Raw genomic sequence first — 13,735 nt, forward strand, 5'->3', positions numbered from 1 at the left:
CCTGTCGCTGGGGCTCCTGGTACCTCCAAAGGCCACTCTGGTGTGACACTGGTGCTCCGAGCTCCCTGCAGCATCCTCTCCCTTTCAGTCCCATTTGTCTCAGGATGGCTTCCAGCTTGCTCCAGTCTGGGCTGCCACAGCACTCGCGCTCCCCCAGGATCACCCAGACTCAAAGAGGGGATTTAGAGTTTGACTGTACTTGTCCTGCCCCGTGGAGAAGGGACTGGGCACAACTCCTGGCAAACTGCTGGAGAGCATGGCTTCCTCCAGCCACCTACGGGACCAGGGACCTGTTGGAGATGAGTTTGTGTTTCCTTAGGGCTCCACTACCCCAAATCAGTGGCACTGTGAGAATAAAGAACAGATTTATCTTCTGCATCTACAGAATAGGAATTATGGCTCCCCAGAAAATGTAATTCAAGTTATTTTGTGGATGACCTGGAAATGGGAATATACACCTGTGACACAAACAGTCCCAAATCCCCAGGTGTGGGCAAAACCACCACCTTTTTCCCTTCAACCTCTTCCCAGCCCACACAAAAACAGATACTTCTCCTTTCAGCTGGTAGTTCAAAACAAACAAAAAGACTTTAATTTATACAAAACAAAACCATGTAGAATCAGTTAAACAACACTGACTGTACAAAGGAATAAAAAAATAAAAGGATAGTCCAAAAAACCCAACTCAGGAATGGTACAAGTGTTGGAGAGCAGCTACAGACTAGTGTTGACATCAGATGCAAGAATCTTTTCCTTTTAAATTAAAAAATAAAAAAAGTTTGTTGCTGGGCAATCACTCCAGGGAAATCTTCCATCCCCACTCCAGACAGGATCTGCGAGACTTTACAGGGTGACAAAACCTAAACCAACCACAGGGAAACAGCGTGGGGAGGTGGCACACGTGGCACAGCCAAACCAAAGCAGAGGTACAGCGAGTTTTGAGACATGCAGCAGCTTGGTGATTCCAGGAAGGATCCCTTTCTGCCCCTTCGTCGCACACACCGGCGCCGGGCCGGGGGTGATTCCTGGGAGGAGCCGCCCTTGGCGGTGCCGGTCACCTGTTGGCCGTATATCCCTGTGCTGCTGAGCCAGCGATTGTCTTCTGCTGCGTGTTAAGTGATGGGAAACAGGTGCCAGCCATCCAGACAGGTTCTCCAAATCCCCTGGCCTTCGTGCCACCGGGACAGCCCGGCTGCGGCTTTGCTCTCGAGCCAAAGCACCCCTTCAAAGGATTCCTCTCCCCCTCCACCTGCCTGGGGTTTAATTCTGTCCTCGCTCACTTGAGCTGGGTGATAAAGCACGAGAGAGCCGAGCCAAGAGACCTGCCCGTGCTGTGCTCTGCAGGGAGGGGAGGGGGAAGCCTCTGGCACCCCCCAGGTCAGCGTGGGAGCGAGGGAAGCGGTGTCCCCACAGGGGGACACGTCCCTCCTGTCCCTCCTGTTCCCTGCTGCCTGGACACAGCGGGTCCGTCGGCCGTGCCGGAGCTGCAGCGGCTTCATCCTGCCCACACAGTGCCCCAGGCTGCCTGGAAAGGGGGAGCAGAGCAAGCTGATCCCAGGAGGAGATGGCAGCACTGTATACTTCACTTACTACCACGCTACTCACGGTCTACACACCCTGGCCACCTATGAGAACCTGCCACTATAGCCCAGCCCCACTGCCAGGCTCCCTTAGCTTTTGGGATAAGGGCTGGGTGCTACTTCTCAGTTTGCAGGTGAATTTCCAGCACAGGTCAGCTGTGGAACAAAGCCAGAGAGGCAGGTGCACTTGCTTGACAGAAGATCCATCCCAAGCTATTGCCCCTCCACGATGCAGGAGCCATGCCATGGAGCAAAGCAGTTTGCTCTCCCAGTCTCCTGGGACTGCTCCAAGAGCCAGGTGATTTTGCCACTGAGGGACCTGGAGATCTCCATTTCCTCACCCCAACCTTCCACATTCCCAGTCCCTGCTCCTTCATGCTCCAGTGGGGAAAGCCACTTCTGTCCTTTCCCACTTTCATCCAGGAGGAGCCACAGCAGTGCAAGCTCAGGCAGCATCTTTGGGAAAGCAAAGCTGGAAGCAGCCAGGATCCAGGAGCTGTCACATGTGGTGCTGTCATGGATAGAGGGCACTAGAAGCGATGGATGAGACTTTGCAACAATAAGGGACAAAATTCAGCATTTTTCCTCTGCTTTAGGCACAATGCTTCCACCCCCTGCTCCTAAATCCCCGATGAGAAAGCACAAAGTGAGCAAGGCCTCAGTCTGACCCCAGAGCTGCCTCTTCCTCCTGCCTGCCAAAACACTTCAACCCCCCAGGACCCTGGCCTCACTGCTCTGCTTCTCCATGAACTGCCATCCCACCCTGCTTTCAGCACTCACAGGTTCTAGTGAATGGTAGGAATAGAGCAGCTTGGGGCATGTTCCACGCCAATCATCCTTTCCTTCTGCACATGTAGTATTTAAAAGCACCAGCACGAGCCCAGAGGTGAGGGAAAGTCTCTTAAAGCATTTATGTGTTTTCATTGGAAAATCCTCCACTTGTCCCCTTTGCTGACACTGGGAAAGTCAATCCAGTGCTTGTATTTACATGGCTGCATAAAATTTTCCCTGACTGCTTCTTAAAAAAACCCTTAAAAAACAAGTGATATTTATATATATGTATAATATTTACATAAATAAGTGAAGGCGGCGAACGGAGCGCTGCCTTCCCCTTTCCAATTGGCCAACTCTTGCCTTGTTTTCTGTTTTTTTTGGCAACAGCAGGTTAACATCCTGGTGAAAACTGTCATTAGTCCCCCATCCCTGCTTCTTTTTGTCTACATCCAATGACCACTATTGCACCAGCAATCTGTTCAGGAGGCCAAGAGTTAAAGTTGCAGCACAGACTCTCCTTGCCTACTCCCTTAAGCCTCTCAATCTTCCATTAAATCCATTGCTCCATTGAGACTGGATGAGCTTTTTTTCCCCTTCCCCCCTCCCTAACCCGGCAGCTGCTGAATTTTCCACCCCAGGCCAAGAGGCAAAGCCCAAAGCATTCTTGGAGGGTCACTTGGCAGATCCTCTCCCCGCCAGCGCTGCGGGATCCAGCCGGCACCATGCTTCTTCCTATGCCAAGCCAAAACGTGAGCACATTCCTAACGCCCGTGCGTGCCATTGGAAAAGCAACCGTGGCCCATCCGAAAGGATCCAGTGGAGAAGGGTTGAGTGTGCAAACAGCTGTACATGGGCGGGCGGGCGTGGATCCGGCCGAAGCTCGGGGTGCCCATCCTGCTAAGAGATCTTGCAGTTGTTGCGTGAGCAGTTCTGTGGAGGGCTCTGGGGCGGCCGGATGGATTTGGATCTCTTCAAGCTGTTCCCTTTGCTGCTGCTCCCGCCCCCGCTGCTGGCCAGGGAATAGGAGCGGCCGTGCATCATCACGGCGTTCATGCCGTTGGCCATGGAGAAGGATTTCAGGTGGCTCTTGATGGTGACGGGCAAGGGCAGCTTGTCAATGAGGTGCACCGGGGTGCAGGACACGATGGCTCGGCAGCACAGGTCCTGTAAGCTGAACACTGCGGGGAGAAAGGACCACACAGTCAAGGGCCAGGAGATCTCCTGGGCTGCCCTTCCCCACAGCTATTCCTTACACTGCACAGCTCCAGCTCCTCAGGGAGATATGTCAATAATGATTGCACAGGAGCTGGGAGTAGGGAGCAGAGCATTTAGGACAAAAGCTTGGGAAATCAAGGAGAGCTTTGCTGTTGGAGGTTGGTGCTTTGCCAGACACCAGCTTTGGTGTGAACACAGGGTTAAGTACTGCCAGTCCTGCTTTTCTCAGCACCCGGGGCTGGTAGAGCCTGGCTCACATTCCTGACAGACACTTGGTTTCTCAACTCATCCTCTGGCAACCAGGACATGCCTGGGAAAGAGGCAAAAGGGTCAGCAAGTCCTGAACAGGACAGTGTCAGCTGGGATCTGCTGAACCCCTAGGCCGCAGAGATCCCAACAAGCCAGAACACTCAGACACCACTCTGCCCGTCCCAGTTTCCCAGCATCCTCCCAGCTCAGCCTGCCCCATGTGAGCCTGCCTTGGGAAGTCCCGCTCCTTGCCGGGGAATTCCCAGCCAGGGGCCACACGAGGGCACTCGTTATCCTCCTGCCTGCCAAAGCCACGCTGCCATTCCCGAGCAGGCAGATCCCCACTCCTTGCTAGGGAGCCCCCGTTCGTGGAATCACAGAACCATTTCGGTTAGAAAGGCCTTCTAAGACCATCGAGTCCAACCATTCCCCCAGCACTGCCACTGCCTCCACTAAACCATGTCCCCAAGTGCCACATCTGCATCATTTTTCTGAACACCTCCAGGGATGGTGACTCCACCGCTGGCCTGGGCAGCCTGTTTAAGTGCCTGACCACCCTTTTTGTGAGGAAATTTCCCTTAATGTCTAATCTAAACCTCCTCTGGCACAATTTGAGGCTGTTTCCTTTTGCCCTTTCTATTCCCAAGCAGGCAGTCTGCAGTCACAAATCCTCTGGAAAAGATGCAGGAAAGGCCTGTGCATTCAGCCCATCCCTGCCCACCATCCCTGTGACCTGCAGACCATGGCACAGCAGCCAGGTTGGGGACAGGAGCCCAGGCAGAAAATCTGGTGACTGGGGCTGGCAAACAGGATGTTCTCACCCCGGTGAGCAGGGGCTGAAGGTCCATATGAGAGCAGGTCACCCCAGGAACACAGATCTGCTGCTGCTCAGACTGCAGTGGGACACACTGCTACCTCCAGCCAGGAATAACGTGGGAAGTGAGATTACTCTGCTTCAAACTCAACAGGCTGAGATGTAACATGGAATCTGCTTGTGGTTTCCCTCCTTGTGGCACACATGCCTGGATATATGGAATTACCCAGCCCACTGCTGCATGCTAACAGGAGGGATGAGATTTAGTCTCTTTCAGCTCCTTGGGCACACTCTGCTTCCCTCCAAAACGAAGAAGACAGGCTCAGGCAAGGACAAGGAGTGAGGTGCTTACACTTGGATTTATCCCACACAGCTGTTTGATTGAAGTACTTTCAATGTGGGAGCTTATTTGCCCTCAGCCTCATCCAGAGTAAGTGGAAAGGCAGAGGATGCCCCAGAGCACTTCAGGTCCCAGACATGCTGAACTGCCCTCTGGAGCTGCCCATCCCTACACCAGCACAGGCAGCTCCTGGCTCAGCTTCAGCTTGTCTGGCTCGAGGCATTCCCCCACATCTGGTGGGTGCAGCTCCCACAGCTCCACAGCCCCGGCCCCAGGGCTCCCCCTGAGCACCCTCCTGCCCACTGACCTCGGTTGGGTCTCCAGATCTTCTCCATGCCGTGCCGCATGAGGACGATGCGGGACAGCTCCGTGAAGGACTCGATGACGTTGAAGTTGCACAGGGGGCTCACCTCGAAGAAGGTCATGCAGTTCTTCTCGGCGTAGGCGCGCGCCTGCTCCGTCGGCACCTGCCGCTTGAAGGCCAGGTGCAGCCTGTTCCCCACCAGGATCCGAGGGACACCTGGGGCGTGCTGGAGCAAGGAAAGAGGTGAAGAAATCATGGCTACACCCAGCGTTCTGCTTAGCTGCAATAGCAGCCAAGGGAAAACAAACAGAAGCTGCTCTGTGGCCGAGGGACTGCCCAGCAGCACCTCTCTGTGATGGGGACAACTAATTTGTCACCTCCCAGTCCATCCATTTCTGAGGGAACTTTTCCTGTCTTTTTTTGATCATTCCTGAGTCATTTCCTACTACTCCAGATTTACACAGAGATGGAGGGCAGACACTTATTGCTTTGCTCCACTTTTGACTGCACTGCCATCATGTCCCCTCCACAGCAGAGCTGTTCCTGACCCCATGTCAGGTAACACCTTGGGTGATACCTCCCCATGTCTCTGCTGTAGATCATTGCATGTGTTCCTCCATTCACTCACCTCATCTATTTCCTTTATCCATCGGTCTATCCCATCAAAGGACCAGCGATTAGTGATGTCGTACACCAAGAGAATTCCCTGGTGGAATACAATCAGAAGCAATCAGGAAGTTCCATAGTAGGCAACATCAAAGGGGCAGGACACCCCTGACAGACCCCCCCAGGCAGAAACCAAGAAGCAAAGGGACAGAATATTGCTCCAGCCGCACCATTTGTGCTGATGGGGCAAAAATTGAGACAACAGGGTTGTTCTAATGCAGTCCCAGGTCATTAGGGAACATTTTAATCCTGTTTTGGCTCTGGTATCTGCCAAATAATTTCCAAAGCTGCAGTCTCTACACAGGAGGAGGAACTGCCTTGGTGGCTGTATCTGGAGGAGCAAACACACCCTTCTCCTGTCACTACTCTGATACAAACTTGCTGAGGCAGAAACACACCTTTTGTTTCTATCCCCTTACACAGAACAGCTGCAGTCAGTGGTGAGGTGGCAGCAGGACAGCAAGGAATTTTCAAGCACACCCCTCTTCTCCAGAGCCTGTGTCACTGTGAGCCCTTTGCTGACAAGGAAGAAGATGAACAATGCTGATAAGCACCACAGTATCTCCACAGACTGAGCTCTCAGGACCGGGATCCAGCCAGACTTCACTGAAGGTGTTTCTCACTGTCACTGCCACGCTGGCAGAGAACATGCCAGAGGTACCTACAGCATCCTCACGTTGACATCCACTGTCCCCACTGTGACTTGCTTCCCAGTCACCTCCTGAGGTGCAGCACGTGGTGCTGGCAGCAGCACAGGCAGGAAAGACAAGGGGCAGCTCTGAGGAGTCTCCATCTCACCCCAAGCTGGGCTGGCAGGACCCAGGAGCATGGCCAGACTGTTGGCCATCACTCAGGTCCACGGCATCTCCCAGCAAATGAGCTTCTCTTGAATCTGAGTATTTCTGAGGACAGACACAAGGAAAGTAGGCTGTGCCTGGCCCTGCAAGCACACAAGTCAGGAGCTGCTGCTTGGTACCAGTTGGGCACAGACAGCATTTATGGAATTGTCCTCAGCAGAGCCTTTCTGCAACCCTCCCATTATTTTTCTGACTTCTTGTCACTCTTCTTTGCAATAAAAGACATTCCAAGTGACAACAGGCACTCCAAGCTGACTTGGCAGAATCACAGTACAAGATGCCTGGAATGGGAACTAGGGAGGAGGAGATGATGCTGTGCAGAGAGAGGAGGAACCCAGCTGGGAAGGCAGTGCTGGATGAAAAGGAACCCAGCAGCAGCAAGACTAAGGGCAAACCAAACCAGACCACTGAACACCAGGTTCTGCAGAATCAGCCTTCCCTGAATCAGGGGTATCCTCTAGGAACAGCCATCCCCCATAGCAAAGCCCCAGCACAGGCAGAGATCTTAAATTGGCAAAGGAAGGTCTCAGCTTTCAGCCCAGTCCTCTCTATGGATTGAGCACAGGGAAGGAGAGAGCTGAGACACTCCCAGCATCAGCCCTGGGACGAGTCAGGGACCATGGAGCACCTGTGGAGCTGCTCCTTTGCCCACTGAAATGAAAGGTGTGCTACACAGATGGGAAACACAAGCTACCCAGTCCTCCCACACCCCAGCTCTACAGTCCCTGCTGCTGCCAGCCCCTGTGGTTGTGCCCCTGAGAGGAGCCTGTGCAGAAGCTCTGTGTATGATATACCTCAAATTTACAAAAAAAACCCCATTAACATGAAATGTGAAGCACACAGGAATGATAAAACTGGCATCTGGGCCACAAAGGCACCTGAATCCTCAATAAAGTCACATCTGGAGCTGGCACTGGCACTGCTCCCCCCTCATGGAACAGCAGCCGTTCCTGGAATGCACTGGGTGTGCCTCGACCTTGTCTGCCTTTCCCTCAGCTCTTCTGAAATAAGCAGCTCTCAGAGCCTGACCAATTTTATAATTTTATAACAATTCAGATTCTCCCTTGCAGAACAATTCTGATTGTTGAGCTGCATCCCCAGCCTCCCTGCCCACTGCTGCCACCCCAGGCAGTCCCTCTCCAGGTGAAGTTTGTTTTTTCTGTCCTCGCTAGTCCTCCAGCATCCCCACATCTGCACTTGTACCCCCACAGAAAGGCTCAAATGCACAAAAATAGAAGGACAGAGGGCACAAAAGGCAAGCCAGATGGGTTGGCTTCATGTTTGACAGTCTAAAACAAAGAGCAATCCCTTCAAAGTCTGGGTTTGAGGCTGTTCTGTAGGACTTGAAGGTGAGTTTACATAATGGCAGAAGTATCTGTGGGGTGGGGGAAGCATCTTCAGTTTCCTTCAAGGAAACTCTGGAGCTCCTACTTAGACTCCTTAATTTTTTGTAGTCTCATTTCTAGGACAGTCCAGAAACTTCATAATCAAAAGAAATTGAGGTTGTTTTTGTTTTGGAGGAGAAAAGGATCAGTTTCTCCTAGATTTAGAGAGGAAAAATAAGAAGGAAGTAATGATTTTATGTAATTTAAAAATGCCACAAAACCAAAGATACTGCTTCTCAAGGACCCAATCTGGAAATACCTACTACCAGGATACATCACATTTTAATTGCATATAAAAAAAATACTCTGAGCTTTCTTTTAATTTTTCCCCCATTTGTTTTGATTTCCAGCTTCCAAGGCTGTGTGTGAGAATTAATGACAGTCAGGAAATAACAAAGCAAAGGGTTTGATGAGCCCCTTCCAACACAAATGGCCAGCAAGATAAATAAATTCTACTTGCTTCATTTCTGGATTGACAAGTTCCTTCAGCCAAGAAAAACAGACCCAAGACCTAGTTTGTGATGATTATTTCTGCCAGGAATATGCCTGAGGAGGAGAGAGTTTTTAAACTTGCTGGCAGCTTCTGCCTGGATCTTCTTTGACTAGGAATAAGGATAAAACTTCAGCAAAAACACTCCCCTACTTTCTCAGCAGAGTAGAAGGTCGAGGCCACGATTTCTAAATGCAAAACATGACCCTTTGTCTGCCAGCTGAGCCTCCAAGCCACACCATGGCTCCAGCACCCACATTTAGAGTGCAGACTGTCCGTGAAAGCTTCTCAAAGGTCAGGAGACACCGAGGCCAAGTCGCCCTTGCCTTGCTCCATCCCCATCCTGCCCAGCTGGGTATGGAGCCCAGCTGTGCTGCAGCTCAGCAGGGGCAGGAAGAAGGCTGCTCAACCCCTGGCCAGCTCCTGGTGCTTCAGATAACCTCACACTGCTTCCAAGTAGCACTGGCACGCTGCAGACACCATGCTTCCAGAGCATGCACCCCAAATCCACTGTCATTGCCATTTCTGCCCCAGAGAGAACAGCACTCAGCCATGCACAGGGAGGGGGCTGGCTCCATCTCTGCAGACAGCTCCAAGTAAGATCTGTCAGGCTTTTTTAAAGTCTCCTTTGGAATAACATGCACAGAATTTTAATTTCCTCAACTCAACAAATGAACAGTTTCCCATTTGCAGCCTAATTTGTTCTCTAAGTGCTTAGATGGTTGTCAACACCCTATTATCTCCACAGCTTTCAATTTTTAGTTTCACAAAGCCCTTTTATACCATTATGTACCCCAGGTTCCCACAGTATGGAGTGAAAAGCTCCACGCTCAGCTTCTCAGACCAAGGAGACCTGGACCCCTCACAACCCTCCAAAAGCTTTCCTTCTTTTCCTCCTCAGTCTGCCTACAGCTTCTGTATAGGCAGAAGCTGACTGGACTCATCCCCAGATCCATCTGGGGTCTTTTCACAGTTGGATTTTCAGAGTTCATTGCCACTCTGGTTTTGTTCCACACTACTGGGATTGGCACAACCCTCAGCAGCCAGTGACAGAAATTTCCACATGAGTGCCTCCCACAGCGAACAAGGAACACAGACAGACCACCAGTCATTGTATCCAGCAGCACATGTGGACACTTACTCTGCCAAAACCCAAATTTGCTTCCAGCAGGAGCTTACACAAAGATCTGTCCATGTAACTGAGGTGGTGGTGGGGAAATATCATCTCCGCCTGCTTGCAGCAGGTTTGGACCAGGTTTATAAGCAAAAAGCTTTTAAAGGTAAAAGAAAATCAGCTTGCACACTCTCAATTCAAAGCAGGCTTGTCCAAAAAGGCTTCCCAGATGGCTTTAGGGGCTTCCAGCATACAAGAAGCTGCTAGGAACACTTGCACAACTGCCAAGGACCTCAGCCCAATGCAGGCAGGTGACAGGGTGGCCAGGAAAGTGTCACTTGCTGATATTCTCCACTGATGGAAAAAAGCTGCTGCTGAAGAAGGCTGAAGAGCCCCTCAGAGTGAATTTTCTGTCCCACAGGATGAAATAAACCTTAACCAGAAGGTCCAGTGCTGACAGGAACCAGAACACTGTCTCCTGCCTGCTCTTTCACATCTCCATTTGATCGTGGCTTTCCAGCTGGCACCTCCGACGCTGGCTCATGGGCAGTGACATCCTGCTGCCAAACCTCTTCCCAGCACTGGGGGGTATTTATCACTGAGCTCTTGATAAGTATTTTGCAGGCAGGGCAGGCTCCTCCAGCAGCTGGACAATCCTGTCTGAATGACCCAAGGCAGGTGAGGTATTTGTAGTAACCAAAAAAGTCATAAGGGAGGGCTCAATCTACACCTGAGTCTGCTGAGCTGCCAAAAATCCATCACCTTCCTGCATACTAAGAAGCCCTGAACAGGATAAACAGCAGCCCCTCAAACCACCTGCCTAAGCTGAACTCAACAATATTCATCATTTCTTTAGGGCTGCAGCTTTGCTGCAAGATGGGAGCATTTTATCACACTGTCTGGGAAGAGTTTGGCAAGCCACATTTTCAGAAACAGTTTAAATCACTGGCATATGAGGACATCAGGAACGATCCAAACACTGCTTCTTCCTGGCTGGATCAGGAAGCACCACCACAGCTCTTTCTCCCCTCTGTGATCACTCTTGGAATAGTTTGCATTTGCTCACAGCAGCCAGAACAGTCACAGCTGCTCAAACAGCCGAGATCAGCAAGCCAGCTCTGCTGCAATGACTGAGACCTGGAAGCCAGGCAGAAAATGAACAGGAGTCCAAGAGCAAAAAAGGTTTCTGCAGCACCTTTAAGCACACTAAAGGTGTGCTTAAATATACTTTTCACTATACCCCATGCTGTGACAATTAACATGAAATCCTTCTGCAGCACAGCAAGCTCCAGACTGCCCAAGCTGGCTCTGCAGGGCACAGCACTACTTGGTTTCCATCTCTGCCTCCTCCCTGGCCCTGCAGTCACCATGACTGGCTGCACACTGCCCCTGCCCCATCTGTGCCTGGAGGCCAGTGCTCTGCTATCCCAGACACAAATGCTCCTCTTTTGCCCCAAAAGGAGACCCTGAAGTGATGTGCTCAGGACCTGCTGGCCCATCAGAACCCAAGTGAGAAGGGGATGAAGTGGAAACTCAACACCTAGGGAAGCAAGAGGAAAGGACAGGGCTCCCAGGCACACCAGCACCACAAGCCTCCACCTGGAGCCCAAGAGCTCTGTCCCTGACGAGATCAGAGCTGCTAAAGCAGGGCAGGGAGGAAGGCAACAGACCTGTGATCCTCACAGCAAACCCTGAGGCAATCATGCTGGAAGAAGGGGCTGGTTCTTGCTCAGAGCCAGCTCATCAGGGGCAGCAAGGATGTTTTACTGCAGATAATTTCAGGAGGAAGAAGCTCCTGCTGAATGTGAAAGTCACATGGCTTGGGACCCAGGCCAGTGGTGTGGAGGTGAAACTGGGGAAGGCATCAAGGTACTCAAGTCCTTTCCCTGGGGAGGGACCAGCCAGAAGTTCAGCCTGAGCACTGCACCAGGCTGTGCCATGAGGGAAAAAAGAACTCCCAAGAAGGTCTGCTCACTGTCTGGAGACTGTTTTTCCATGTTGCAACCTCTCCAGGGTCTACTTCAGAAAATTCAGTTTTATCACTACACTTGAAAAACAATAAAGAGTGTTTGGGAAAGTCAGGCATGTTTCCCTGGCTTGGAGGTACTTTTCATACCAAGTATTCTCTTAAGCACTGGCTATTCAGACCTGGGTAAGGGCTGCCAGGTTGCTGAGCCAGCCTCCTGCTCTCACAGCCAAGCTGTACAAGTCCTCTCTGGAACCTCATTCTTCAAGCTCCTCTTGAGCTCTTTAGTCCTCTACTCAGTGAGAACCTTCCACTAATTCTCAGCATGAAGGTGCTCAAGGCCAGTTTACACCAATCTGTTCTTGTACAAATATCACACTGAACTTGCAAACACAGCTTTTCCCACGCTGGCACCTCTTTCTTCTGCTGGATTTGTTCTTCCTGAGCTGTTGGCTTTTAGTTTCAATAAGGTGTTTCTCTTGCCTCCAAGGGGATTTGTGTCAGCCCTCCTACAGCAGAAGTCTTCAAGTCTGATGATTCCAAGACAGTAGAAAGGAAAGCAAACAGCTGCAGCTAAGAAGCCACTGCAGCAGACAGGCCTGAATACATCCTGGAGACCACACCTGGAGTACTGCACCCAGCTCTGGGGCCTCCAACATGAGAGGGATGTGGGCATCTTGTAACAGTCCAGGGGAGCCCATGGAGATGCCCCAGGGCTGGAGCCCTCTGCTCTGGAACCAGGCTGGGAGAGCTGGGGGTGCTCACCTGGAGAGGAGAAGGCTCCAGGGACACCTCAGAGCCCCTTGCAGGGCCTGAAGGGGCTCCAGGAGAGCTGGAGAGGGACTGGGGACAAGGCATGGAGGGACAGGACACAGGGAATGGCTCCCAGTGCCAGAGGGCAGGGCTGGATGGGATCTTGGGAATCAGGAATTATTCCCTGTGAGGGTGGGCAGGCCCTGGCACAGGGTGCCCAGAGCAGCTGGGGCTGCCCCTGCATCCCTGGCAATGCCCAAGGCCAGGCTGGGCAGGGCTTGGAGCAGCCTGGGACAGTGGAAGGTGTCCCTGGACATGGCAGGGGGTGGAATGGGATGGGCTTTAAGGTCCCTTCCAACCCAAACCATTCCATAATTCTACATCAGAGAACCCAGAAGTATTTCTGTGTTTCTCTGCCAAGACCACATAGGTTATGCTGTATTTATGCTAAGGCCATGCCAGAAGAAGTCAGCTTCTGCATACTGAAAATAACTGGAGGTGTTGGAAGTCCACCCTTGCAGTCACACAGGCATTTGTTATTCAAAATAAACAGTCCTCTTGCTTTGGTTAACCATTCAGAGTATAAATATAGATATTTTCTTCTTCCACTGAAAGTTGTGGTGAGTTATTTAAGAGACATGGTATCTGTATTCCTGTTAATACAGGAATAACACTGGAACATCACATGGGAGCCAACCACTTGTGGCTGAAAACAATCTGAGTTTTACTCTGAGCCACCTGGAGAAGACTATACAAGGACTCCAGGCATTTTCAAGAGGCACTTTCCTTGTGCTCATCTCCTGGGCACTTCCAGAGGGCCTGGAGAGACTTCCCTTGGGAATTACCTCTCCTCATCCTAGGCAGCCTTGCTCCTTAGGGCTGGTTTGCCACTTTTTTAAGCATTGACTGTTTGGGCAGACCAGGATTAAGGCATCACAACAGCACTTTGGAAAAGGCCTTTGTTGCACAAGCAGAGGGCAGTGTTGAGGCAAAGGTATGAGTTACACCTTGCTGTGCAAGGGAGCTCCATTCCCCAGCATTCAGCAGTGAATTGCTGTCTACAACTTCCTGAAAGGAGGTGGGAGTCAGGTGGGGATTGGTCTCTTCTCCCAGGTAACAAGTGACAGCGTGAGAAGAAGCAACCTCAAGTTGTTCTAGGGGAGGTTTAGATTGCATTTTGGGGTAATTTCTTCACTAAAAGGGTGATCAGGCATTGGCACAGGCTGTC

At 51.4% G+C, this 13,735-nt stretch overlaps 1 protein-coding gene across 2 annotated transcripts in view; it reads right to left on the reverse strand.

Moving 5' to 3' along the window:
• Positions 1-563: 563 nt before the first annotated feature.
• The window catches only part of RAB40C (RAB40C, member RAS oncogene family), a 37,017-nt gene continuing 23,845 nt past the window's right edge, over positions 564-13,735 (reverse strand). For both annotated transcript variants that reach the window (XM_066560950.1, XM_066560948.1), the window contains 3 exons: positions 5,905-5,982; positions 5,280-5,502; positions 564-3,532 (listed from right to left, as the gene is read on the reverse strand). In XM_066560950.1, coding sequence (XP_066417047.1) covers positions 3,252-3,532; positions 5,280-5,502; positions 5,905-5,982 — 582 coding nt within the window. In that variant the 3' untranslated portion in view covers positions 564-3,251. The remainder of the gene's footprint in view (positions 3,533-5,279; positions 5,503-5,904; positions 5,983-13,735) is intronic.

The sequence above is a fragment of the Molothrus aeneus genome, chromosome 16 (genome assembly GCF_037042795.1).
Source record: "Molothrus aeneus isolate 106 chromosome 16, BPBGC_Maene_1.0, whole genome shotgun sequence".
Taxonomy (NCBI): Eukaryota; Metazoa; Chordata; class Aves; order Passeriformes; family Icteridae; genus Molothrus; species Molothrus aeneus.